This window comes from Medicago sativa, chromosome 2 (assembly GCF_051527215.1).
Source record: "Medicago sativa cultivar Bolivia chromosome 2, Bolivia_mono, whole genome shotgun sequence".
NCBI lineage: Eukaryota > Viridiplantae > Streptophyta > Magnoliopsida > Fabales > Fabaceae > Medicago > Medicago sativa.
Genome location: NC_140750.1, coordinates 8,962,434 through 8,985,298, shown reverse-complemented (window position 1 = coordinate 8,985,298; position 22,865 = coordinate 8,962,434). Strand labels below are relative to the sequence as shown.

Sequence of the window (22,865 nt, the reverse complement as noted above, 5' to 3'; positions counted from 1 at the left end):
GTAGCAATACAATTCTATCATAGACCATTTTCATGAAAAAGACAGAAAAGTAAACATGTCACAGGCTTATGTTCTACTTATAGCCATTTAATTGGAGTAAAAAATCACTTCTATTAGTGAGAACCAAAATCTATTGACAACAAGTGCCATCTTTGCTCCATTTATGTTTGCTCCATTTACTCCTTTTTAATTTACAGATGTGTGACATGTGGTAAAAACAAATCTAAAGACTGAGATTAAAAGACATCATCATATGCTTTCTCCACTCTCAGTCACGTAATCCCTTTCTCCTCCACCTCCTTCATTCCCCTTTCAATTTCCCAATTTCATTGCAAAATCCATAACCACATGAACAATTTTTATGAGATGAATTAATGAAAACAGAGAGTCTTTGTAAAATTAAAGAACAAATTAATTAATTAATTAAAACTAGAATCACAACAAAGGGATTGAATGAATTTTAAATTGACAATCCCGTTAATCCTTTAGATAAAAAAAAACGAGTCTTAAAACACAAATATCCTTTGAGGCTGATTTAAACCATGAAAAAGAAAAAACAAGATTTGAATGTTTGGATTTCGATTCTTAATACACGGTTTCGAAAATTCCTTATAAGTTTGCTACTTTTTGATTGATTTATGAGACAACACAAAAATCATAAATTGAAAATTAGTAAGTTTATTGAACTGATTCTGCAAATGGCAATTTGGAGGACGACATCGGTACCGTGAGGCTGTGGAGAAGATGAGAGGAACAAGATGAAAAGATGAAATCTTCAGCACAGGCATGTCTTTTAATTTGATTTTTAATATCAACCATTGGATTTCTTTTTGCCACATGTCACACATCTATACATTGAAAAGGAGTAAATGGAGGAAACCTAAATGGAGTAAAGATGGACAAAATTAACATACTTACAGCCTTACATATTCAATAGTAGCTTAAATTATCCAAAATTTAGATATAAAATTCACATTCCATTTTTTTTAAAGATGTAGGTATATCAATTTTTCCATATGACAGACACAATTCTCTATATAAAAAAAAAAAAAAAAAAAAAAAAAAAAAAAAAAAATCTCCTTTCAGAGAAGCACTTAAAAATTATCAAGGAAAAGAAAATCCAATCAATAACTCACACCTGTCAATGCAAGTATGTTCAACATAATCACTACAGATTAATATCCATCTCAAATTTCTGACAACAAAATTGAGAAACTTTTCCTTCCATCCCTTCCATCTATGTAATTATAAACTCTGCTTGACAACATCCACTTCCTATAGCCTCTTACAAGCATGTTGTCTAATCCAGTTAAGTAGCATCCAAATCATACCACAATGTAACATCTAGGTAGCCCGAAAATCAAGGAAAAGACGTAATTTTTGTATAAGCATCTCACGAGTACCGAAAAGTGGTTTCTCACTTGTGATCCAATCCTTCTCCAGAAGACTTGATTTAGTACCAGACAACATCTCATCATGGAATGCAGATACTATTTGGTAGATTGATGTCTTGAGAACGTCAGCAATAGCATAAGCTTTTGAATTTACTGGCCCGTTTTTTCTTTTAACAGAAGCAGCTGCAATATCTAATCTTCCACTATTCGCTGTTGCCCATTTGATACCGGCAGATCCCAACAGCTGATTTGGTGATTGCAGGTTTGTTTTCTTTCCCATGAAATTCTCGACAGCAAGAAGGCATGATATCAGGGTCGAAACCACAGCAGCATTACTCCCAGAAAGCTGAGCAGCCCCAAACTTATCTTCTTTGCGTGAACAGGCAGTCAGTGAGGCAACAATCCTTGAACACCAAGCATATTGCTGCATGCAAAAGCAAGCAAAAGCTTTTTAATAACTCGGATACATGATACAAAGGTCTTGTTTTGATAAACAACTAACTGAGAGCTTATAGATTAAGCTTTTAGCACATAAGTGTTTACCATACATAAGCCATTTTCATAACAAAAGATAAAATAAAGTCAAACTTTATAAGTCGTTTTGACAAGCTATCTTGGAGAGAGCATGTGGAAATAAACTCAAAACAAGTAATGAACATGTCATAAGCTCTCCCAAACTCAGAAGTATTTAAGCCAGTAGATAAAATCAAATAAGTCAATACAAACAGACCCAGATACACAACTCTAGAATGTAATGTTTTATTATTGTGCCACCACTACAAGTCTACATGTTCTCTCATCAAAGGCAATGAACAAATGACTTTTTGTCACTACCATTGGTTTTATAAGGAATTGGTTTTTTCCCTCGATAAGTCTATCCCCCTTTAGCAATTGCATTATCTATGCAGAAACATCTGTAATCATTTTCTCAGGAAAGGATACGAGCTTTTGCATGTGTAAACAGTTCAAAATCTTTCTCTAGTTTTACTTTTAACATGTAAAGAGGGAATGCTTAGCCTTATATATCAACCACACAACGATTGGTTGCAGGGGTAACTTTACATTTTCTACGGGTGTAACACAGAAAATTCAATATATAGTAGGATATTTTTGTCTAGGATTGTTACATAGATGAACTGTACAAGTTATACTAAACTTGATATTGACTAAACATATATTAGTATAATAAGAGTATTGGGTTAGTAAATCATGTCAGCATGACATCATAGTTAGTTAGAGTCTCATTACTTATGTATTATATCCTGTTATCCTTTTTATGATTTCACCCAATCCCTACAATTTCAACCAAGTGAAAAAACTTCAAAGCTCAGTAAGGACACAAGGTTTCTACCTTCACTTCGTTCAATGTGCACACACCCTGTTTTCAAGGCAGGAACTAATGTTTTAAACAAACACAAGATGAGGTTTCAGGGTATCAAAAGCTTGAGTTTTGTCACTTTTGATACAAGAACAACATTAAATTATCCATCCAGAACAATTAGAATTTTGTAGTGTTTTGAGTCTTCGAAGATTCTTATTTGAATGTGCATTCTGTTTCATTTTTATATCCTAGCACGTTTCTCTGCATAATCCATCCAGAACATTTTGGCTCCACAAATTAAAATAAATTTCACAAAAATCCTATGCAAAGTGAAAACTGGAAATCAAAGAGTAAGGTCTAGAAGACACCGTTTCAGTCAAGTTTGAATTTTAGTGTGACCACCCAAAATCTCAAAGCTTTGCAGTTATACCAAAAAAATAAATGATTTCATACCAGAAAATAAGCAATCTACAAATAATAGAATTATACATGTACCTGGAAGTTATACAGTTCTTCAACGTGCTTCACATCTGTTGGGGAGGCTAACTGATTAGATAGATTTGTAGGTTTGTCGGCAGAATTCCCCAAGTCCTCGCCTAATCTCGAGGCAAGTTGTTCAAGAGGCCTCAAGCACACAGCAATTACCCTTTTGTAAGTCTCACCGGTTTCTTCGAAAAATGCCGCACGCCGCCAAGTATCAACATTGTTCTCGGAAACCATACAGAGATCAAGATAAGCATGATATCGAAGAAGAGATGTTGGATTACTCTCCTCCAGAGCTGAAAGGAGGTGCTCACTTGGATTTGTTTCCGCAGCTGCTGATCCTTTTGGGGGAGCAAATATGGATCTCTTGGTATGTAAAACCTATACGTATTTGACCAATAAAGAGACTCTAATTAACATTCGTGCATAGTACAATGCACAGACACAGTAAGATGCACATTTAGAATATCAATTCAAGTAATACATCCCAAATTTTAAACATAACCATGCTAACCAAGGTAAAACAAAATTTTAGTCTACATCAAAAACTAAATCCTAAGGAAAAATATCACATCTGCAGCACATGGACATAGTGGTGCCAGCGATATTCACTATGCAAAAGAATATGATGACACAACAAATCACTAAATGACTGATGTATGACAACATGATACAGATTCACAATTACAAGACATAGATTTAATGTACTAGGTCGATAAATGGGAAATGACAAACACAGGGATCATTAGTTTGAGAGAAAACAATGTACTTGACAAACTAACATATCACGATATTACAACACCGTTTCATTTAGAGATTAGCAAATTCAGTATATACTAGTAAATGACTAAACTGAAATCAAAATTGCCAAGAGGGGAATGCTAGGGACACTTGCTTACACACTCTCTCTTAAACACTCACTTCATGATTGGTGCCACGTTTTCATTTTTTCACCTCTCTACTTGTTTACCAGATTTTAAAGTAGGGAAGGTTTTAATAATACTTTTTATTTTATTTTTTTATTATTGGCATTTTAAAAGTCATCTCTGCAAATGGTTCCACGCCGATCTCTGTCATGTACAAATCTTCAATATCATTCAATACCATTTACTTCACACCATAGCCATGTACAACAAATCAGATATTTCATCTTCAATTATAAAGTATAAAAAGCAAAGAATGTATTTTTATTAACAACTCACGTTTCCGCCACCTCAAAGAATATGGCCAGCGGAGGAGGACATTCAAGAGGAATTTTTTAATTTTTTAATCTCTTTCTATTATTGTTTGTTTTGAAGATTTCAATGAGAATTATAGAAAGCATTCCTTTTCTCTGTTTTTTAATTGTGTGCATGTATGAATTCAAAGGTATGGGTACATGAATTGAGAAATCCAGGTTAATCACATCGTCCTCTCAATCCTCTTTCCTCAGCCTTCTATGACACCCACACCCGCTCCCCCTGCCGTCTTCACCGCCTGGTTCTTCCTCTTCTTCTGTGCAGCCCTGTCGTCTTTCTCCGTTGCTCCATCGACAACCGTGTTTTCGTCGTCGTCTCTCTTGTCTTCACCGGTGTCTAAATCAAGGCGATTCTCATTGAAGCGGCGGCAGTTATTTTCGGACCACAAGGATGAAGTGACAAAAAGTAAAGAATAAAAAATTTTTTTTATAAAAAAAATAAAAAATATTGTGATGTAACTATTTCACCTGTTTAGCCGGTTAATAGGTTACTAATTGAGAAAGAGGGGGACGTGGCACCACTCATGGAGAGAGTGTCTAAGAGAGAGTGTATAAGCAATTGTCCCTAGCATTCCTCTTGCCAAGAATGACAACTAACAAACAGCTATAAAAAGTACTCTACAACATCGCAAAATTTAACAAAAGTTCAAGCCGAGTGAAAACATGAATCAAGAGTTAAGCAAATGTGTAGATATAAGGAACACCAACCGTATGTAAATTGTGAGTCAATTCCCAACTGAAGAAGATAGCGAAACTAGCAACAAAAAATACAATCTGCTCGGCAACAAATTTCTTAGTTGCAATGCTGCACTTAAAAGGGTGTGGAATAATCTCCAATAAAATAGCAGAAAAAATGAAAGCAACAGTGGAAAGCTTAAAAGCTCGTTTAGCAGCCAAAGGAATCCCCATTTTAAAATTGTAGAAAGGAGGACGCTGCACACAAACAAAGTAACCAAAATCAGTTAACAACAATATAAACCAAACCCACAAAAATGAAATGTATGCTTGGTTCAGCAGTCACAAAAATTAATTTGTTTAAATTCGTTATGTAGAACTGGTTTTGACTAAAAGAGAGTTGAATATTAAATTATTTATGATTGAAAGTATTCATGTAAAAGTCAGTTGAACGATAAACTCCAGGTCAAAAATCAATTTTAGAGGGAAAAACTCCAAATCTAGCTTCAGGTTAGAATCAATTTTATAGTAAAAATCAATTCTACATGAAAACATCCAAGTCCAATCATGTCAAAATCAATTCTACAACCTCTAGAATCAATTATACATGAAAAAAGTATATAACTTTATAGAACCCATTTGGTTTAAAAGCTTAACCTGAATAAATTGATTATGTATAATTGATTTTGACTAAAAGTTAGTTGAATGTCAAGTGATTTACGTTTGGATTCAATGCTAAATATCATTTCTATATGTAAAAACTACAGATTCTAGCTTAAAAGTCAAAATCAATTCTACTAAAATCAAACTATGTCAAAATCAATTCAAGGCCGCAAGAATCAATAACCAGTATTGGCTCCCAAACAAACAGAACAAAGATTGAAACTTTAAGAAACCCATTTGACTAAAAAGCTTAACCTGAATAATGGGAAACTCCAAAACCCAACGTCGTTTGAAAACATAGTGAAACCCATAAATGGCACCGGCAAGAAAACCCCTTAACCCAACTCTTCCCAAATCGTTAAATCCAAAAAGCGAAACCACCGCAACGGAACCGGAGACTGCGGCAGCGGCTACGAAGAGGAGGAATGTAAGTGAGAGCTTGAGGTTGCGAGGTTGGAAAATGGGGTGGGAAGAAGGTGAAGCGATGAAAGAGAGAGAAACGGAGAAGAGGAAGTTGAAAAGAAGGAAAAGGGGAAAAGACCAAAAAGGGGTTTTGGGGAGAAGAGTGAAAGAGAGGAAGAAGATGAAAGATGAGGGTATTGATTGCCATATCAAAAAGCTTAGGAATTTGTTGGTTAAGAGAATTTCTGGTTTTGATGGTGTTGGAGACATGACGAGTTTGGAGAGTGATTCTTCGTTGTTTTTAGGTTTTCGTTAGTGAGGTTTTTGAATCAGCTTTGCTTGCTTAATTTACAACTTTGAAATTCAATTGCTCCCTCGGCTCCTTATTATATTTCTTTTAAATAAAAAACAAATTCCTTTCATTTTCCGAGGTGTAAATTAAGAAGTGCCATTTTTTCATATAAATAAAAAAAACAAGTTGTCCCTGCGAATATAGACCATTTGAATTTTTATCCTTCAAATTACTAATCTTTCCAATCTGCCACTGCAAATATTAATCATTTGACTTTTGGTCATAATTAGTTTTTTTGCTGAGGTGGGCTGTCATTAGCGACGTGATGCCCATGTGGCAAGTGATGATTGGACGAGGTGGTTGCTTAAATAGGTCTTTCGTTCTTGCAAATATAGACCATTTTGAATTTTCGTCCCTGAATTTACTAATCAGATGGAACCATTTTTCAAATGATTAATATTTGCAGTGACAGATTGGAAGGATTAGTAATTTTATGGACGAAAATTCAAATGACTTATATCTACAGAAACGAAAGACCTATTTAAGTAACAAAAAAAGAACAATCATTTATCTTGTTGATTCACGCACACTTTGTTAATTTACACCAATTTTGATTAAAATTTATAAAATTATCCTTGATTTTATAGTGATTTTAATTAATGAAAAATAGTTTTTGAATACAAATGAAAACGTGCACGTCCGCGTGAGCATAACTCAGTTGGTTTAGACGATGCATAATATATGCAAGGTTTTGGGTTCAAACCCGACCACCACAAAAAAAAAAAATGAAAACGTGCACATTTTTTTTTTGACGTTACACATTTGTTAAAGTAGTAGTCACATAAAAATCTAAAAAATAAAAGATAATTTAGTATATTATGCTCAGTTTGTATTTTTCAATAAACATTTCAAAAATTCTTCTTGTTTTTTTGTCCGAAATTCGAACCCCAGACATTATCCTATCAACAGAGTTAAGCTCACGGGATTTTCAAAAATTCTTCTTTTAAAAAAATTAAACATTCTAAAAATTGATTATAGTGAAAAGAAAATCAGTATATTTATAAAACTATCTTACATTGAAGCAGGCAATCTTACTAAACCATTCTCGATGGAAGAAGTAAGGAGTGCAGTGTGGGATTGTGATGGTTTTAAGAGCCCGGGGCCAGATGGTATAAGTTTTGACTTCATCAAACAATTTTGGGATATTTTAAAGGAGGATTTTATGTCTTTTCTGACGGAATTTCACCGAAACGGAAAATTGGCTAAAGGAATTAATTCAACATTTATTGCTTTGATTCCTAAGGTGCAGAGTCCCCAATTTCTTAATGATTTTCGTCCAATATCTTTGGTGGGATGCATGTATAAGGTGGTAGCAAAAGTCTTAGCAAACCGTCTCCGTGCTGGTATTGGAAGTGTGGTTTCAGATTCTCAGTCGGCTTTTGTCAAAGGGAAACAAATTTTAGATGGGATTTTGATAGCCAGTGAGGTTGTTGATGAGGCCAGAAGAAATAATAAGGAGCTTCTCATGTTTAAAGTTGATTTCGAGAAGGCTTATGACTCGGTAGACATAAATTATCTTGAAGCGGTAATGGTGAATATGAATTTTCCAACACTTTGGAGGAAATGGATAAAGGAGTGTGTTGGGACAGCAATGGCTTCGATTCTTGTAAATGGGAGTCCGACGGAGGAATTTCCGATTGAGCGTGGTATTCGTCAAGGGGATCCTCTATCGCCGTTCTTATTTTTATTGGCGGCTGAAGGATTTAATATTTTAATGAAAGCGGTGGTGGAGGCAAATATGTACCACGGCTTTGGGGTTGGAAATGGGAGTGATGTTCGTGTAACGCACCTTCAGTTTGCGGACGATACTCTTATAATTGGTGAAAAAAGTTGGCTGAACGTGCGAACAATGAGGGCGGTTCTGCTTTTGTTTGAGGAGATATCAGGCCTCAAAGTGAATTTCCACAAAAGTATGTTGACGGGAGTGAACATTTCTGATTCTTGGTTGATGGAGGCCTCGTCGTTGATGAATTGTCGTAGAGGTAATCTTCCTTTTGTTTATTTGGGAGTTCCCATTGGTGGGGATCCGAGAAAATTGATCTTTTGGAAACCTGTCATTGATCGTATTGTGGGGCGTCTGTCGTCGTGGAATAACAAATTTCTATCTTTTGGTGGTCGTCTGGTTCTTCTAAAAGCTGTCCTGTCCTCTCTTCCGGTTTACTTTCTTTCCTTTTTCAAAGCCCCTGCAGGTATAATTTCTTCTATTGAATCTATATTTAAAAGATTTTTTGGGGTGGTGGTGAGGGAAATAGGAAAATAGCTTGGATTAACTGGGATACGATTTGTTTACCTAAGGCAGATGGGGGGTTGGGGGTTAGGAGGATGGGAGTTTTTAATATTTCTTTGTTGGGAAAATGGTGTTGGAGGATGCTGACAGAGAGGGAGGGATTGTGGTATAGAGTGTTGAAAGCTAGGTATGGTGAAGAGGGTGGTCGTATTAAGGAGGGGGGTAGACTTTCGTCAGCATGGTGGAAGATGGTGTGTCAGATTCGTGAAGGGATAGGTGTGGGGGTGGGAAACTGGTTCGAAAGTAATGTGAGTAAGGTGGTAGGGGATGGGCGGAATACTTTATTTTGGTATGATAAGTGGTGTGGGGATATTCCGTTGCGGATGAAGTTTCCTCGCCTTTTTGATTTGGCGGTGGAAAAGGAGAGTACGGTGAGGGATATGGAGAGGCGCGGTTGGGGGTTTGGAGGTAGGGCATGGGTGTGGAGACGAAGGTTGTTTGCATGGGAGGAAAAGTCTGTGAGGGAGTGTTCTTTGCTATTACATAACATTTCTTTGCAGGATACTATTATTGACAAGTGGCGGTGGTCGTTAGATCCCATTCATGGTTACACGGTGAAGGGAGCTTACACCTTTCTTACAAGCAATGGCGTCATGGTGGACAGGTCTAATGTTGATGATGTTTGGCATAAGCATATACCCTCAAAGGTGTCTTTGTTGGTTTGGCGCCTACTCCGTAATCGCATTCCAACTAAAGATAACTTGGAGCATCGGGGTGTACTATCTGTTGCTGACACGTCATGTGTGTACGGCTGTGCTTCCAGTGAGTCGGCGGAGCATCTTTTTCTTCATTGTACTATGGCCGATAACATGTGGGCTCTTGTCTGCAAATGGTTAGGTATTTCTTTTGTGCATGCTGGTGAACTTCGACATCACTGTATTTAGTTCACTAAGATGGCGGGAATGCCTCTTTTTACTCATTTATATTTCAGAAGTATATTTATAAGGAAAAAAAAACATATTTATTTCTGTATAATTTTTTTTTTTTTAAGAATTTAACCCTGTTTTTTAAAACCAACACAATAAAAAGGAAATGTGATTCGTTGGGGAAAAAAAGAGTAAAATAAAATAAAGAAATCTTTCCTTTCCATTCGCTCTTTCTCTCCGGCCATCACGACGCCCTCCATCTCACGACGCTCATCGTATTCTCTCTGTCTTCTCCATTCTTCCGTACAGTTGTTCCTTCCACAGGTTCGATTTCCCTTTTTTTCAAACTCCTAATTCTATTTCCCTTTGATTTTTCAGTTCCTACTGTGTGTGTTGTTGTTAATGAATTTGGTTTCACCTTCAATTTTCACATAACCTTTTGAAATCACTAAACCATGTTTCACTTCACTATTTTATAAATATATGTATATATCATAAGTGATATTGAGGAGGGTGTGAAAGTTCCTCGCCTATTGTTGTTTATATTTGATGAAACACTGTCTATCATCTATGCGTTTTGGTCATCAGAGCATTGAATTTCATTTTTATTTTTTTTTAAATTGTTTAGCACTATCAAGAGTCTTTGTATTCAGTTATCAATTTGTACCTCAGTCCTTGTAACAATGTTGCTTCTCTCATTTTATTATTTGAATTTCTTGTTACAAGATACAACATACTATAATCATGAGTATCATTCATTTTGATAAAATTTGTTTCTTTGCAACACAAATTTTCTTATAATTTCGTTAAGTTCTTTAAATATATCAACTTCCTTATGTTTGCAGGGAGGGCTTAGAAATTGAGGGAGAACTTCCTGAGAAATTTACATGTTATGAAGGTGTCTTCTACAATTACTTTAAAGTTTAAGGAAAACACTACTGTGTGAGAAAGGGTTTTGAACATTTTGCTCTCACCCTTCGTTCCCATCAATATCAATCATTCAATCAAATATGGCCATGGGCATCAATATCATCATTGCAAAACGCTTGTTCAATTTACGTGCTGTTTATTCCACCTCTCTATTCTATTCCACCATCCCAACAACAACTCCATCCAAAACACCACTCGAAAAACAATTTGAAACCTGGATCAACCACCTCAAACCCGGTTTCACTCCAACCGATGTTAACCATGCCCTCACCTCCCAATCTGACCCAGACCTCGCTCTTGACATTTTCCGTTGGACATCCCAACAACGTTCCTACAAACACACTTCCTTAACTTACCACACCATCATCACCCACCTCGCCACCTCTCGCCATTACCAACAAGCCGAAACCTTAATTGAAGAAGTCCTCGCCGGCGCTTGTGAACCCACGCTGCCTCTTTTCAACACCATCCTCCGTTTCTGCTGCTCCCGCAAGTTCCTCTTCAACCGCGCCTTCGACGTGTACAACATAATGCTAAACTCACAAGATGCTAAACCTAATCTTGAAACGTATACTTTATTGTTCAACTCACTTTTACGTAGGTTTAATAAGTTAAATGTTTGTTATGTTTATTTACGTTCAGTAAGGTCTTTAACGAAGCAGATGAAGGCAATTGGTGTTATACCGGATACTTTTGTTTTGAATATGATTATTAAAGCTTATGCTAAGTGTTTGGAAGTTGATGAGGCCATTAGGGTTTTTCGTGAAATGGGGTTGTATAATTGTGAGGTGAATGCTTATAGTTATAGTTATATTGCTAAGGGGTTGTGTGAGAAAGGGAGGGTGGAACAGGGGTTTGGGTTTTATAAGGAAATGAGGGTCAAATGTTTGGTTCCGAGTACAAGTACTTATGTGATTATTGTTTGTAGTCTTGCGTTGGAACGGAGGTTTGAGGATGCTATTGAGGTTATGTTTGATATGTTGGGGAATTCTAGGTCGCCGGATTGTCTTACTTATAAGACAGTATTGGAAGGATTGTGTCGCGAAGGGAGGGTTGATGAGGCTTTTGAATTGCTGGATGAATGTAAGAAGAGGGATATTGGTATGAATGAGAGGATGTACAAGACTCTGTTCAATGATTTGCAGTTTGTTTGCAGGGACTAGAAGATTCTGTACTGATTATCACACCCTTGTTTTGACAGTGTGATTACGAGTTCATTTTTTGTCCTAGTTGAATTTGAATGATCCATTGCTTTGTGCTGGTAGAGCCTGATTTGGAGACTTATGATGAATTATGTTAAACATATATGATCAGAAACATCTTGCTGCTTAGAGAATTTTCTAAAGTTTTGAAGTAATTTCCATATAGATTAGTGTGGAAGGAGAAGGTAGTAGCAGCAGGGCACAAGCTCCTTTTGTGGCTTAATGGGGCTACTAACACAAGTATGTTATATATAACATTACCACTGCTTTGCAAGGCCGCATTATTCATTCCCCTAGTGAAGCAAAAACTTGCTGAAGTTGCTTGAGGATAGTTTGCTGGGTGAGCATCTTACGATATCATATAACTGTCTAAAGCAACCCAATAGTCGTTTGAGTTTATTTTTCCCTGCTCCTTGGTCCATTTCTTTGTTCCATGAATTCAACTGGAATAAAGCTTAGCTGAAAGTTTTGTAGTCATTAGCATTTGTCTTTTTTTTCCTTCTTTTTTTTCTGCCTCAATGCAGAATTTTATGTTTAACTTTAAACCTCCATGGTTTGCAATATTTTCAATTTGTCTTGCTAAGGGAGGAATTTCATTGTGTAATATTATAATAGTTTATGTGGCTTTCATGTTTAAGAAATAATTCCATTTGTTCAAATTGAAATACTTACATAGTTGTCAAGGACATCTAAGCCCTGTTGAAAATACCAACCACTGCCATTTTTTCAAGTTTTTGTCAAAGATAACTCAATTTTCAGATAGGAACTGGTTGTCTAATGTCCAAAAAGGAACTGTATATAATGTAACGAAACTTTTTCATGATTGATAGTGTCCACAGTTTTAGATAGATCGTAGACTATGTAAATCTATGCGAAAGTGTGTATATGGTGCAGTAATATTCTTTCAATGAGCAAATAGTCACTTTAGTCCCTGGCTCTGCACCTCGCTGTCACATAGGTCTCTGACTCAGGATTAAATACAAACAAGTCCCTGACTCTACACTTCCGTTATCACTTTAGTCCCTGTCGTTAAAAAAATCTGTTAAGTGATGATGTGGCACGCTGACAAGGAGTATGACGTGTCACAGAGATTAAAGTGAAAGTAAAAAAATGGTCACTTTGGTCCCTGAATCGAAAATCAATATCCTCAATTTACTGTTAGATCCCTGACTGTGTATACTTACTGTCAGTTAGGTCCTTGAATCGAAAATCAATATCCTCAATTTACCGTTAGGTCCCTGACTGTGCATACTTACTGTCAGTCAGGTCCCTGATAGTAAACACGAAATTAGGGGTCAAAATCCAAATGCACGTCTGAATGAACTACAAATGCTTACATCTTTCATGCCAACTCCAAGGGGTCCGAGGCCAACTATGTGATGTTTGTTAGTTTATTTATGTACCGAAATTGCTAAATTATAAGCACAACTGTGATGCGATATTTTGTTTAATATTTTGCTGAATCATTATGTAATCACTTGTTGAATTATATGCCCAAATATGGTGCAATCTTTTAATTACTGTTGACATTAATGACTTAATGGTTATGTTATGGAAATATTTGTTATTAAACTATGGAATCATTTTTATAAGTGTTATAATAATATTTTGATATTTAGCACAAATACCTTAGTGTTGAGTAAGTAGCATGTTAATTATATGCCCAAATATGGTGCAATCTTTTAATTACTGTTGACATTAATGACTTAATGGTTATGTTATGGAAACATTTGTTATTAAACTATGGAATCATTTCTATAAGTGTTATAATAATATTTTGATATTTAGCACAAATACCTTAGTGTTGAGTAAGTAGCATGTTAAACTAACAACTTGCCAAGGATCTTAGTGAAATTTCGTGTTTAATGTCAGGACCTAACTGATAGTAAGTACACACAATCAGGGACCTAACAGTAAATTGAGGATATTGATTTTCGATTCAGGGACCTAACTGACAGTAAGTATACACAGTCAGGGATCTAACAGTAAATTGAGGATATTGATTTTCGATTCAGGGACCAAAGTGACCATTTTTACTTTCACTTTAGTCCCTGTGACACGTCATACTCCTTGTCAGCGTGCCACATCATCACTTAACAGATTTTTTTAACGGCAGGGACTAAAGTGATAACGGAAGTGTAGAGTTAGGGACTTGTTTGTATTTAATCCTGAGTCAGAGACCTATGTGATAGCGAGGTGCAAAGTCAGGGACTAAAGTGACTATTTGCTCTTCTTTCAATTGATAATGGTTGAAATATTCTTGCATGTAAAGTGTCAATTGACACCATAAACCATCATTTATTTTTTTTGTTAAACAAAGATATAAGCGAGCACAACTTTGTGGACTAATCTTTGAGACAATTGATTTATTTAGGCTTTCTTTGCGAGTTTTGAGGGGAAGGAAAGGATAGGTTAAGGAGGGGAAGGGAAGGAAAGGGAGGGAATGGAGAAAGGAGGAAAAACCTTTTGTTTGGGAGTTAAAAAACCAACAAGGAAAGGAAATGGAGGGTTTGTGTTATAATTTTACTATTTTACCCTTTTTTCTCTTCAAAACAATACATTGTGTTATATTTTGTAATTTATCTTGAAATTTATTTAAAACAACTTATCTCATAAAAAAATAAATTATTACGATCTATTTTTAAAAAACAGCTTATTTATAAAATAAAATAAAAACTTATTACGATCTCTTTTTAAAAAAACAGCTTATTCAAAACAACTTATTTATACATAACAGCTTATTACGATATCTTTTTCAAAAAACAACTTATTTATACAAAACAACTTATTACGATCTCTTTTCAAAAAACAACTTATTCAAAACAGCTTTATTATGCAAAACAACTTATTACGACATCTTTTTCAAAAACAACTTATTCAAAACAACTTATTTATCCAAAACAGCTTATTACAATATCTTTTTTAAAAACAACTTATTCAAAACAACTTATTTATACAAACCAGCTTAATACGATCTCTTTTTCAAAAACAACTTATTAAAAACAGCTTATTTATACAAAACTGCTTAATACGATCTCTTTTTCAAAAACAACTTATTCAAAAATGCTTATTTATCCAAAACAGCTTATTACAACCTCTTTCAAAAAAAACAGCTTATTCAAAACAACTTATTTATGCAAAACAGCTTATTAACACATCTTTTTCAAAAACAGCTTATTCAAAACAGCTTATTTATCCAAAATAGCTTATTGCAACCTCTTTTCAAAAAACAGCTTATTCAAAACAGCTTATTTATGCAAATCAGCTTTTAACGACCTCTTTTTCAAAATCAGCTTATTCAAAACAGATTATTCATCCAAAACAGCTTATTACAATCTCTTTTTCAAAAACAACTTATCGAAAACAACTTATTCATCCAAAACAACTTATTACAATCTCTTTTTCAAAAACAACTTATTGAAAACAACTTATTTATCCAAACAACTTATTATGACCTCTTTTCAAAAAACAGCTTATTCAAAAAAGCTTATTTATGCAAAACAACTTATTACGATCTCTTTTTCGAAAACAACTTATTCAAAACAGCTTATTTATATAAAACAACTTATTACCACGTCTTTTTCAAAAACAGCTTATTGAAAACAGCTTATTCATCCAAAACAACTTATTGAAAACAGCTTATTCATCCAAAACAGCTTATTACAATCTCTTTTTCAAAAAACAGATTATTGAAAACATCTTATTCATCCAATAAGCTGCTTTGCATAAATAAGCTGTTTTAAATAAATTGTTTTTTTTAAAAGAGATCGTAATAAGCTGTTTTGGATAAATAAGCTGTTTTGAATAATGTTTTTAATAAAGAGATCGTAATAAGCTGTTTTGGATAAATAAGTTGATTTAAATAAGTTGTTTTTGAAAAAGAGATTGTAATAAGTTGTTTTGGATGAATAAGCTGTTTTGAATAAGCTGTTTTGAATAAGCTGTTTTTTGAAAAGAGGTCGTAATAAGCTGTTTTGGATAAATAAGTTGTTTTGAATAAGCTGGTTTTGAAAAAGAGACTGTATTACGCTGTATTGTATAAATAAGCTGTTTTGAATAAGTTGTTTTTAAAAAAGAGATCTTAATAAGCTGTTTTGGATAAATAAGCTGTTTTGAATAAGTTGTTTTTCAGAAAAGATGTCGTAACAAGTTGTTTTGCATAAATAAGCTGTTTTGAATAAGTTGTTTTTGAAAAAGAGATTGTAATAAGCTGTTTTGGATGAATAAGCTGTTTTTAATAAGCTGTTTTTTGAAAAAGAGGTCGTAATAAGCTGTTTTGGATGAATAAGCTGTTTTGAATAAGCTGGTTTTGAAAAAGAGGTCGTTAAAAGCTGATTTGCATAAATAAGCTGTTTTGAATAAGCTGTTTTTTGAAGAGGTCGTAATAAGCTGTTTTGGATAAATAAGTTGTTTTGAATAAACTGGTTTTGAAAAAGACGTGGTAATAAGTTGTTTTGTATAAATAAGTTGTTTTGAATAAGTTATTTTTGAAAAAGATATCGTAATAAGTTGTTTTGCATAAATAAGCTGTTTTGAATAAGCTATTTTTTGAAAAGAGGTTGTAATAAGCTGTTTTGGATAAATAAGCTGTTTTGAATAAGTTGTTTTTGAAAAAGAGATTGTAATAAGCTGTTTTTGGATGAATAAGCTGTTTTCAATAAGTTGTTTTTGAAAAAAGGTCGTAATAAGCTGTTTTTGATGAATAAGCTGGTTTTGAAAAAGTGGTCGTTTAAAGCTAATTTGCATAAATAAGCTGTTTTGAATAAGCTGTTTTTTGAAAAAAGGTTGTAATAAGCTGTTTTGGATAAATAAGTTATTTTGAAAAAGTTGTTTTGAAAAGATATCGTAATAATTGGGTTATATCTAAAATTTTCAATTTGAATTATTATGAGGGCAAAATTGTCAATTTGTATGTTTAACCCCCCAAAATCCCCCAATTTGGGGGAACTTTAAAATTGAACAAATGAAGCCCTTCTAAAAATTTTCAATTTGAATTATTATGAGGGCAAAATTGTCAATTTGTATGTTTAACCCCCCAAAACCCCCCAATTTGGGGGAACTTTAAAATTTAACAAATGAAGCCCTTCTAAACCCCCCAAAACCTTTCCCTTGTTTTTTTAAAACTTGCAAACAAGGGTTTAACTCTCCATAAGCCTTTCATTCCCCTCCCCTCCCCTCCAAAACCCAACTCGCAAACAAAGCCTTAGGAATCAAAACTTTGAACAAATAGTTAAGGGACTCAAACATCTGCTATCATAAAAAAAACATTTATGATAATCTTAAACAAACTTCAAAATCTTAAATAAACTTCAAACAAAATCTTAAATAAACTTCAAACATTTGCTATCATAAAAAAACATTTATGATAATCTTAAATAAACTTCGCAAAAATTTGACATTTTTATTGTTATTTCAATTTCAATGCATCTTTGAATTACTCAACTCCATTGTATAAATATTATTATACATTTTTATTGTTATTTCAATTTCAATGCATCTTTGAATTACTCAACTCCATTGTATAAATATTATTATACATAAATGATTATACTAAAACATTAGAAATGTGTAAAAATATAGTCTTTATATTAGAGGTAAAGTAGTAGTAGTAGTAGCAGCATAATCAAATGGAAATGGGGTAACATAATTGGATAATATCGAAATAAAAAGAAGGTACTATCCAAAATATGTCTTAAAAGTAGATACCAAGAAGGAAAAAAATAGTCTGAAAAGTAAACCATAGTAAGTTCTTGTAGCCAACAACTTTGACATACTTCATCTATATAGGATAGCGATAATTGTCAGCATAACTGTTGTAGTGGATCATCGGATTGGGTCTTGACATTGGCAACCTTGAACCATAATGTCCATAATCCGGTCCCATGTGATGACCATATCCATTGTAACCATGTGGTCCCATGGGAGGACCATATCCATTGTAACCATATAGAGGCCCTGATCTTGGATACATTGGTGGTGGTATTGCATATGCAGCATGTTGAGGTTGGTACCAAGGCATTGGTGGTGGTGGTGGACGATATCCTGAGAATGGTTGATACCCTGACATTGGTGGTGAGAATGGTTGGTACCCTGACATTGGTGGTGGTGGTGGTGGTCGATATCCAGCAAACGGTGGTGGGGGTCCTGGTTGATATCCTGCAAATGGTGGTGGGGGTGCGCGATGGTGTCCAGCAGTCGGTGGTGGTTGCGCGTGTTGGTGTCCAGCAGCCGGTGGTGGTTGTGCATGTTGATTACCAAAATCAAACATGTTATTTTGGTCATGCATTTTGTTACTCCTTTGATTGTGATGTGTCTTATGATTATGACCATGAACATGTTTGGCTTCATACTCCTCCTCGGTGTCACTACTCTCGTGACACCGACGAGAATGATGCTTCTTTTTTGCATGAGAACCAGCTCCTTTTTCATTTGGTTCTTGTTTAAAAGACCAAAGTTGTGCTTTTCTACCCATCTTTTGAAGAAGTTTGACTAGCATATGGGGATTTACATTACCAACAACTATTACCTTCCCTTGCTCTGGATCAACAGAAATAGTTTTCACTCCTGATTATAATTTTTATAATTTAATGAAAAAAATTAAAATATTAGCAAAGGCTAGACCAAAAAGAAATTAGCTAGTACATATTAATTTTGAAAGAACTAAGAAAAATATATATAGGACAACATCAAACACACCCTTTAGTTCTTGTAACGTTTTCTTCACATCCGAATGACAACCATTTGTGCACCCAAAATCAACTTTCAAAGTAGAAATCTGATTGTATGCAAGGTATGAAAATAGTTAATAATAAACATGAATCTTTGTATGGACAAAATAAATAAAAAGTGAAAATATTTGCTTACAGGAAGTTCAGCAGTGTTCTTCATTAGCTGTTGTGGTGGGATCGTCTGTGAAAATGAGTCACTACAAATTTTAATGTGTTTAAGGGGAAAATTGGAACTAAAAATTATTGATATTGAACCTTAAAAGAATAATAAACAAAAAGATAAATCATTTAAATTAGTTAACGAAAAAAGTTATTAAATTATTTACTCTGGAAAGAAAGATATTGTTCTTACTTATCTTGTGCAATATGAAAATCAAAATAAATATAGTTCTTGTGCAATATTTATTTGTTATGAGAAAAATAGTTTAATAAATTTAATATAACAATTTCTCAACAGAAAAAATTAATAATATCAAGTAAAAAAAGATTAATGTCAACAAAAAGTTTAACTAATTAAAAAAATGTTTTGGGTCATCTATGTATTTTTTTAATGTTTTATTTACCTCCTTAAAAAAAATGTTTTATTTTACTTTTATCGGTTGAATGGTTGTTTCTTTGAATAATTTTTTAGACACAAAGATTTGAACACTTTATTTAGTCATACACACAAAAATACAAATGATATAATTAGTTAAAAATTATAATGATTATTTAATTACTACTTTTCTACTTTTTTCCTCAATGGGTGTGTTTGGTAAAATTAAGCTATAAGCTAGCTGATAGCTGATAAGCTAGCTTATAGCTGATAGCTGATAAGCTGAAAGCTTAGTTGAAAAGTTAGGTGGTGATTAAAATTAAAGTGTTTGGTAAAACCAGCTTTTTAAGTAATTAATAAATATGAAATGACATAAAAGTACATGTATGTTTAATTTATATAAGTTATTTGTATAAACATTTTTTCACCTAAAAAAATGTATAAACATTTTTAACTAATATATTTATGTATTTTTCCTCTTGAAAATTATAAATTTGAAATATGAACTTCATTGAAATGTTTTTTTAACTAAATTTGCTCAACTTCATAATCATATCTTTCAATTTTTTTATGAAAAATTGTATGTTTTAGTTTTTTCTTTTGAAAAATTTGTGTTTTATTTAAAATGGTAAATATGTGAAAAGAAAAAAAATGCTAAATATGTAATAGGAATATAACAAAACCGTTTCAAACATAAAACAAATGCAAAAGAGCAATGAGGTAGTGCAGCGGTATCCCTAACGTGGGTAGTTTATTTTTTAACATGGCTAGTTTTTTGTTTATAAAAAATAATAAAATAATGTTAAAGGTTAAAAATGGAAGAAAATGTAAAAAGCTAAAAGCTCAAAAGCCATTTGGAATAGCTTCTCAAAAAACGCTAATGAAAAAAGTTTTTTACCATACACATCACATTCTATCAAAACAAGCTTATAAACTTGTCCAACAAGCTATAAACTAGTTTTTTTGTGTTACCAAACACAGCCTATGTCTAACTAAATTTTTTTTTTTGGAGGGAAACCTATGTCTAACTAAATAAAGTGTCTAAACATTTTCTTAGAGACATCTTCAAAATATCACAAAATAAATATTAGCTTTCAAATCGAATTGGTTTCACGCAAAAATGAGATGTCTAAATCTTTGTCTTCATACAGTAATTGATCTGTTTCTTTTAACTTTTTTTTTAAGGACTGTTTCTTTTAACTTATTATTTGTTTATTTTAGTGTTACTTACTCACCCATCCTTCGTGGTTCAGATAATAGCCAATAGAAAAGGTTGAATGAAATAACACTAACAAATCTAGAGGAGGTGCTATTTATAGAGGGGGGGGGGTTAAAATAGCTATCTTGTTTCTTTTAGAGATATTGGGCCTTAAAAGAGTTGAACCCAATTATTCATCTTCGACCTAAGGGAACCTCTTTTTTGCAACCCCCGCTAATTCAAAAAAATCCGTAAGCCATATTTACCCATCCAAACCGAGAAAAGTCATGTATTTTTTTAAGGACAAAACTTACATACAGTACCATAGGTACTGTTTTTGCTGTTTCCCAATCGAATTCGGACACGTGTGCTAAGATGTAATCCTTTTAACGCCGTTTCAATCTCTTCAAAAACATCCTTCTATCGACGAAAAAAAATAACATCCTTTTTTTGTCTGTTCTTTGGCCCAACTTCACCATCTCTCTGTGTCATTCTCTCCCCCTTTTCTTCATCATTGTATAATGACAAAACAACACATATTTATTTTCAATTCTCTACATCACGATTTATAATGTTAATTCAGAAATATGCATGCTAGTCAAACTACATGCCTTGCAATCATGGCAGAAAATCTTCCACATATAATTGATTCCATAGATTGTGATGAGAAATTGGATAAAGGAGTCAAGGTTTGCTATATTCACTGGTTTGGGAACCTTCCTCTCGGTTGTGTATTTAGATGGAGAGGAGTGGGAGTGTGTGAGATTTTGTTAAATAATGGTGAGTAGGAGAGAAAGCTTGGACGGTGCCGATCAGATAGAGATTAAAGGGGAAACAAAGGTGGGAAAGGAAGGTTAATCAGGTTCCGTCGAAAAAGTTAACGACGTTAAAATTTAATATGATAAATATACACGTGTCCAGTTTTGATTGTAAAACAGCAAAAACAGTACCTATGGTACTGTATGTAAGTTTTGTCCTTTTTTTAATTTACCCATCTTGCGCTCGAGAGGATGGTAAATTTGAAGAGGTAGGATTTCTAAAAAAAATTACCCATTCAAACGGAAAAAAGTTTTTTGTTTTTAATTTTTAATTTTTCCATCTGATGCGCGAGAAAAACGATGTTTTATCCGTCAAGATTGGTAAATTTGAAGAGTTACGATTTGTAAGAAAACAATAAGAGTAAAAGAGTTGCAGCAAACAATTCATACCTAAATCCTAAACATAAAACAATACTCACAGATTTATATACTAAAATCAACAAACCTAAAAGGAGCAGACATATTTTATGCAAGAAGAAAAAAAGGAGCACACAAATACATCAAGGCAAAAAGTTTAATCCATTGAAATATTTGGAGAAGAAGTCGTACCTATTTCATAAGCTTTCTCGACTCCTTTTCTCTTGTTTTTTCTCCCCTCTACCACTTTTCCAAACCCTTTATTTATAGAGGTGCATTAGGTTTAAGGTTAGGAAATGATAATTCACATTATTACAAACTAGGATAAATCAAAAAATATATTTTTCTTCCTTGGTTATATAAAAGAAAATATTTTTCTTCCTTTGAAAACTTTTCTTGATGAGATAAATCTTCTAAGAAAATATTTCTTATTTAGATTCAGATAAATTTTTGCCATATAAAAAACGATTTTTTAATATATTTTGAAAAAAACAATGACGATTTCCCATATATATCTCTGTATCTGAATTTTCCATATATATTATTACCTTTAATGTTTTGAGAATTGATATCAATTGATGGGAACAATTAACAGTCACATCCTGTTTTGTCCAAAAAATATCATAAATGGATTGTGTAGTTTTTTTTTTTTCCATAAAAACTTCCAATTATTATTATTATTATTATTATTATTATTATTATTATTATTATTATTATTATTATTATTATTATTATTATTATTATTATTATTATTATTATTATATCTTGCTAGCAAAAGGTTGGATACTAAGGTACCATTTTTTTTAGAGAGGGTTCCATTTCTTTATTGCGTTTTTTTTTGTGTCCAAGGTTCGAACTTTAGACCTTGCATATATTATGCATTGTCCTTACCAACTGAACTAAAATCATGGGGACTTTCTTTAGTGCGTTTAATAATATATCTATCGCATTTGGTTATACTTTTTTTAAAATATACCAAAATCAAATAGTTTTGAAAAATAAATCAAAATAAGTTATATTTATTGTGCATGATATTCTTCCTATTGTTGTGGAAATTATCCAAAAATACTTGAAAATACTTATTTAGATTTTCTTTTAACAAAAAATTCTGATTTAGATTAGATTTAAATAAATAGTTGCACTGCAAAAAATAATTTTATAAAATTTATAAAGAAAAAATTAAATAATTGTTAATAAATAAAGTCGATTATAATATATGTTTTGAAAAAAATATGATTATTTCCGATATACTCATATCTTTTTGATGATTTTCACATGCTTAATTTTTTTTAAAGGACGGTGTTTTATACTTTTAATTTTAAAAATTGATTGAAAATTGTGAATATTAAAATAGCAATGATATTTAATGAAATTATAAATTGAGTTTTTCTATCACGTGTAAATTTACATGCGTTAA

At 33.1% G+C, this 22,865-nt stretch overlaps 3 protein-coding genes across 3 annotated transcripts; 1 reads left to right on the top strand and 2 right to left on the bottom strand.

Moving 5' to 3' along the window:
• Positions 1-946: 946 nt before the first annotated feature.
• LOC146944268 (nucleoporin protein Ndc1-Nup protein) lies at positions 947-6,533 on the bottom strand. The gene is made up of 4 exons (XM_085742662.1): positions 6,029-6,533; positions 5,144-5,368; positions 3,211-3,579; positions 947-1,818 (listed from the first exon to the last, which is right to left on the bottom strand). Exons 1-4 carry the CDS (start codon positions 6,443-6,445, stop codon positions 1,345-1,347), a joined length of 1,485 nt encoding a protein of 494 aa, XP_085598788.1. The 5' UTR covers positions 6,446-6,533; the 3' UTR covers positions 947-1,344.
• Positions 6,534-9,866: 3,333 nt separating this feature from the next.
• Positions 9,867-12,498, top strand: LOC146944267 (Tetratricopeptide repeat (TPR)-like superfamily protein). The gene is made up of 2 exons (XM_085742672.1): positions 9,867-10,004; positions 10,526-12,498. Exon 2 carries the CDS (start codon positions 10,691-10,693, stop codon positions 11,771-11,773), a length of 1,083 nt encoding a protein of 360 aa, XP_085598798.1. The 5' UTR covers positions 9,867-10,004; positions 10,526-10,690; the 3' UTR covers positions 11,774-12,498.
• Positions 12,499-17,379: 4,881 nt separating this feature from the next.
• On the bottom strand, positions 17,380-21,870 carry LOC146944266 (uncharacterized). The gene is made up of 4 exons (XM_085742671.1): positions 21,641-21,870; positions 18,677-18,721; positions 18,509-18,587; positions 17,380-18,376 (listed from the first exon to the last, which is right to left on the bottom strand). The coding sequence occupies exons 2-4, from the start codon at positions 18,698-18,700 to the stop codon at positions 17,592-17,594; spliced, it is 888 nt and encodes a 295-aa protein (XP_085598797.1). The 5' UTR covers positions 18,701-18,721; positions 21,641-21,870; the 3' UTR covers positions 17,380-17,591.
• Between the last annotated feature and the right edge of the window lie 995 nt (positions 21,871-22,865).

What these genes read in the sequence shown, in the direction of transcription:
- LOC146944266 (XM_085742671.1), bottom strand. Translation starts at nt 18,700, where the DNA reads ATGAAGAACACTGCTGAACTTCCT. An exon ending in AGAACACTGCTGAACTTCCT is followed by an intron (nt 18,588 to 18,676) that starts GTAAGCAAATAT and finishes GCATACAATCAG; the next exon opens with ATTTCTACTTTGAAAGTTGA. An exon ending in AACGTTACAAGAACTAAAGG is followed by an intron (nt 18,377 to 18,508) that starts GTGTGTTTGATG and finishes AATTATAATCAG; the next exon opens with GAGTGAAAACTATTTCTGTT.
- LOC146944267 (XM_085742672.1), top strand. Translation starts at nt 10,691, where the DNA reads ATGGCCATGGGCATCAATATCATCATTGCAAAACGCTTGTTCAATTTA.
- LOC146944268 (XM_085742662.1), bottom strand. Translation starts at nt 6,445, where the DNA reads ATGTCTCCAACACCATCAAAACCAGAAATTCTCTTAACCAACAAATTC. An exon ending in TGACTCACAATTTACATACG is followed by an intron (nt 3,580 to 5,143) that starts GTTGGTGTTCCT and finishes AAATACGTATAG; the next exon opens with GTTTTACATACCAAGAGATC. An exon ending in AAGAACTGTATAACTTCCAG is followed by an intron (nt 1,819 to 3,210) that starts GTACATGTATAA and finishes TTTTGCATGCAG; the next exon opens with CAATATGCTTGGTGTTCAAG.